Source organism: Plectropomus leopardus, unplaced genomic scaffold (genome assembly GCF_008729295.1).
Source record: "Plectropomus leopardus isolate mb unplaced genomic scaffold, YSFRI_Pleo_2.0 unplaced_scaffold28232, whole genome shotgun sequence".
NCBI classification, from domain to species: Eukaryota; Metazoa; Chordata; class Actinopteri; order Perciformes; family Serranidae; genus Plectropomus; species Plectropomus leopardus.
In genome coordinates, this window is record NW_024630749.1 from 1 (window position 1) to 4189 (window position 4189).

General features: G+C 45.0%; 1 protein-coding gene across 1 annotated transcript; it reads left to right on the top strand.

Moving 5' to 3' along the window:
- Positions 1-805: 805 nt before the first annotated feature.
- Positions 806-4120, top strand: LOC121938026 (rac GTPase-activating protein 1-like; the record flags this gene model as incomplete). The annotated part of the gene is made up of 3 exons (XM_042481316.1): positions 806-844; positions 2651-2758; positions 3918-4120. Coding segments are annotated over exons 2-3 (294 nt in total), but the record flags the coding sequence as incomplete, so codon positions are not given.
- Positions 4121-4189: the final 69 nt, after the last annotated feature.

Below are 4189 nucleotides of genomic sequence, written 5' to 3' on the forward strand. Positions count from 1 at the left end.
TCTGTGTGTCTCTGTGTGTCCTCTGTGTGTCTCTGTGTGTCAAAATAAAAATATTGATAATAAAATAAAACAAAAAAATTAATAATCTTATCAAACCTGAAAACTGTGAATCAAAGCCATAACTGCAGAAATATTCAGAATCAGCAGGAGGTCAGTCGGTCTCATCATGGAACAAAAATATTTATTTATTTACGTTATTTAGTTTCGTGTTCATTTAGTCATCAACGAAGGTGTCAGCTGGTGTTTATGTGTTTGTTGTGTCTGTGTTTGTTTACTCTTCGTGTTTGTTTGTTTGTTTACTCTTCGTGGTCACCCGTGTTTTGTTTGTTTACTCTTCGTGGTCACCCGTATTTGTTTGTTTGATTACTCTTCGTGGTCACCCGTATTTGTTTGTTTGTTTACTCTTCGTGGTCACCCATATTTGTTTGTTTGTTTACTCTTCGTGGTCACCCGTATTTGTTTGTTTACTCTTCATGATCACCCGTGTTTGTTTGTTTGTTTACTCTTCGTGGTCACCCGTGTTTGTTTGTTTGTTGTTAAAGTCAAAAGTTTCACAGGAAGTTTGGGAAGCAGAATTACTTTGGTCCTCTGTTAAAATAATAAAACACAACAATTTTAATTTATTTCCTGTCAAATATTTATTTTCCTTTTATTTACTGATTTTTTTGAAAAGTAACACGATGACGTTGCTGCGCCGATGACGTAAGCACCAATAGGAGGAGCAGGTGAAGTCACGTGGTCTCAGGCTCGCAGGACAAATCAATGAAGCAGGTGATGAGCTGAGACACACCGACAGAGACAGAGGGACAGGCACAGGGACAGTGACAGGGGGCTGCAGCAGGAGGTGAGTCTGGACAGAGACAGGGGGACAGGCACAGGGACAGAGACAGGGGGACAGGCACAGGGACAGAGACAGGAGGCTGCAGCAGGAGGTGAGTCTGGACAGAGACAGGGGGACGTGCGCAGCTGCGAGGCCGCGCACGTGGACGCGCTCACGAGACTTTCCTCTGTGTGAGAGACCGAGCTTTGAGCGCCGCGACGCTGCGTGTGTGTGTGTGTGTGTGTGTGTGTGTGTGTGTGTGTGTGTGTGTCTGTCTGTGTGTGTGTGTGTGTGTGTGTGTTTGTGTGTCTCTGTGTATGTGTGTGTGTGTGTGTGTTTGTGTGTGTCTGTGTGTGTCTGTGTGTATGTGTACGTGTGTGTCTGTGTGTGTTTATGTGTGTATGTGTGTCTGTGTGTTTGTGTGTCTCTGTGTATGTGTGTGTGTGTGTGTTTGTGTGTGTGTGTGTGTGTTTGTGTGTGTGTCTCTGTGTATGTGTGTGTGTGTGTGTGTCAGTGTCTTTTGTATGTTTTGAGTGTTTTGTGTGTATTTGTGTGTATGTATGTGTTGTGTGTTTTGAGTGTTTTGTGTGTTTCTGTGTGTTTTGTGTGTTTTGTTTGTATTTGTGTGTTTTGAGCGTTTTGTGTGTATTTGTGTGTTTTGAGTGTTGTGTGTGTATTTGTGTGTTGTGTGTGTTGTGTGTGTTTTGTGTGTATTTGTGTGTTTTGTGTGTTTTGAGTGTTGTGTGTGTATTTGTGTGTATTTGAGTGTTGTGTGTGTATTTGTGTGTTTTGAGTGTTTTGTGTGTTTTGTGTGTATTTGTGTGTTGTGTGTGTTTTGTGTGTATTTGTGTGTTGTGTGTGTGTTTTGTGTGTTTTGTGAGTGTTGTGTGTTTTGAGTGTTGTGTGTGTTTTGAGTGTTGTGTGTGTATTTGTGTGTTTTGTGTGTATTTGTGTGTTGTGTGTGTTTTGTGTGTATTTGTGTTTTGTGTGTTTTGGGTTCAGGTGATCCTTCAGTCAGAATCAGCTCAAACAGGAAGTGTGTGTGTGTGTCTGTTCAGTGCTGACCTCACACACTCTGCTGTTGTCGAGCAGAGACGAACAGAGTGTGCGTGACAGTGATGATGAGTTTTAAACCAGGCCGCCAAAAACAGTCGTGAATATTTCCTAAATATTCGTGAGTTAATTTCGGTCGTGGTCGCAGGCGTTTGCAGGGTTAATGAATCTGTGCAGGTGTCGTACAGCAGATGGTCGTAGAGAAAACGGTTTCATCCTTGAAAACAAAAAGAAGTGTTCGGAAAAAGGTCTTGAGCGTCCTCGTCCCTGAGGTCAGTCAGTGATGGTCCGGTTCGTGACCTGACGTCTGCAAGCTCCTGAGAGGGATTTAAAACGTCCAATGACTCCGTGATGAGAGTCCGCCTCATCCTGCTGGGGTTCAACTGGACCTGCTGGGGATAAACTGGGCCTGCTGGGGTTAAACTGGGCCTGCTGGAGATAAACTGGGCCTGCTGGGGATAAACTGGGCCTGCTGGGGTTCAACTGAGCCTGCTGGCGTCCAACAGGACCTGCTGGGGTTAAACTGGGCCTGTTGGGGATAAACTGGACCTGCTGGGGTTCAACTGGGCCTGCTGGGGTTCAACTGGGCCTGCTGGGGTTAAACTGGACCTGCTGGGGTTCAACTGGGCCTGCTGGGGTAAACTGGACCTGCTGGGGATAAACTGGGCCAGCTGGGGTTAAACTGGTCTTTGTGTGTGTCAGTTCAAAGAACTCTGCACCAGATTACCAAAATAAGAGTGCAGTTGTTATCAGCTAACAGCTCCTTTAATGTTGCAGTGGGAGGCGGGGGAGCGATGGGGGAGTCGGGTCTCCTCGTGGAGGAGCTGCTGGCTCTTTGTCTCCAGAGGATCACCATGGAGGAGAATGCCGCCAATACTGAGCACGGTCAGACACCTTGGAAACGTTTTTTACATCATGACTCTGAGCCTCCACATGCTCTGAAAATGTTTTGAGAATGTTACAATGCAACCAATGCAGTGTTTTAGTTAAGTTTTCAGCGTCAGATTTAGTTTCCAGAACGTTCTTCATAAGGTTAAATAAATAATAAACATAAAAAAATGTTAAAAGTTAGTTGGTGTTTTTACATTGTGACATATGTCTATATTACATTACATTTTCATTAAAAAACTGTGTAACCTCAGTCCTCAGTAACTTGTTCTGAATGTAGCTTTGAAAACGTTCTCCGCTTGATGGGATGATTTTCTGTGATGAATTTGGGAACGGAGACACCAGTTGAATCTTCAACTAGGAAATGTTTATTATGAGCACTCGGGTCGATTCAGAAACGAAAGAAACATGCAAGCGGCCGTTAGACAGTGAACAGAGGACAGACAGTGGTGTTTACACAGTCGTCATGACGTCGATGGCCGGTGTCAATCACCGACACGTCAGGCGCTGAGGTTCTCTTGAGCACTGAGGCACGTGTTTGCGTTGCTGATTTGCTGGTTGTGGTCCATCTCAGGTCTCGATGGTCAAACGTAACATGTGGGCACTAAGACTTCCCCATATGTAGGTAGGTATTTACTTGATGTAGACATAGAGTCTTGAACTAACTATGGAGGATGCATAAACCTGAAAATACGTACGGACGCCCCTTGTTCTGATGTAACATTGTGGGAACGTTTTATAAAAGAACGTTCTCTGATCCGTCACCTCAACATTGCCAAAACATCCTCAGTGTCGCAGTTCAAACGTACGTCTTACTCCCATTTAACCTCACTAACATTATTTGAAACGATAAACATCGTTAAAATGTTCTTTGAATGTTAGATTAAAACGTTTTCCATTATTGTAACTGTAACTTCAGCCGTTGTCGGGGGAACGGTCCATGCTGGATGAGTCCTTTTTTGTTAGATAGTTTCTTTTCTTTATGTCATTTTGGCCGTTTGGTGGATCCGCGGCAGAGACACCCAGAAGAAACGATGTGATGATGTAATAATGATGTAATATGAGGGGGGGCGGCGAGACAGAGCCGGTGTCCTCGTCACAGACCTTCTGCAGGGAGTCTGAGTGATTTGGTGGTTTTTCCTCTTTCCTCTCTCAGAGTTTGTCGACATGTTGAGGAACTTCGAGGCAGTCAGGAAGCGCTGGCTGCTCGCCGAGCTCGAGTTGAAGAAATACAAAGAGCTGCTGGTCAAGTCCGACGTGGCCAAAGCCGCTCTGGAGGTCAAACTGAAGCACGCCAGAAACCAGCTGGACGTGGAGATGAAGAAACGCTACAAGATCGAAGGAGACTACCAGTACCTGGTGAGTCCTGAGGAAGACTAGCGGTACCTGGTGAGTCCTGAGGAAGACTAGAGGTACCTGGTGAGTCCT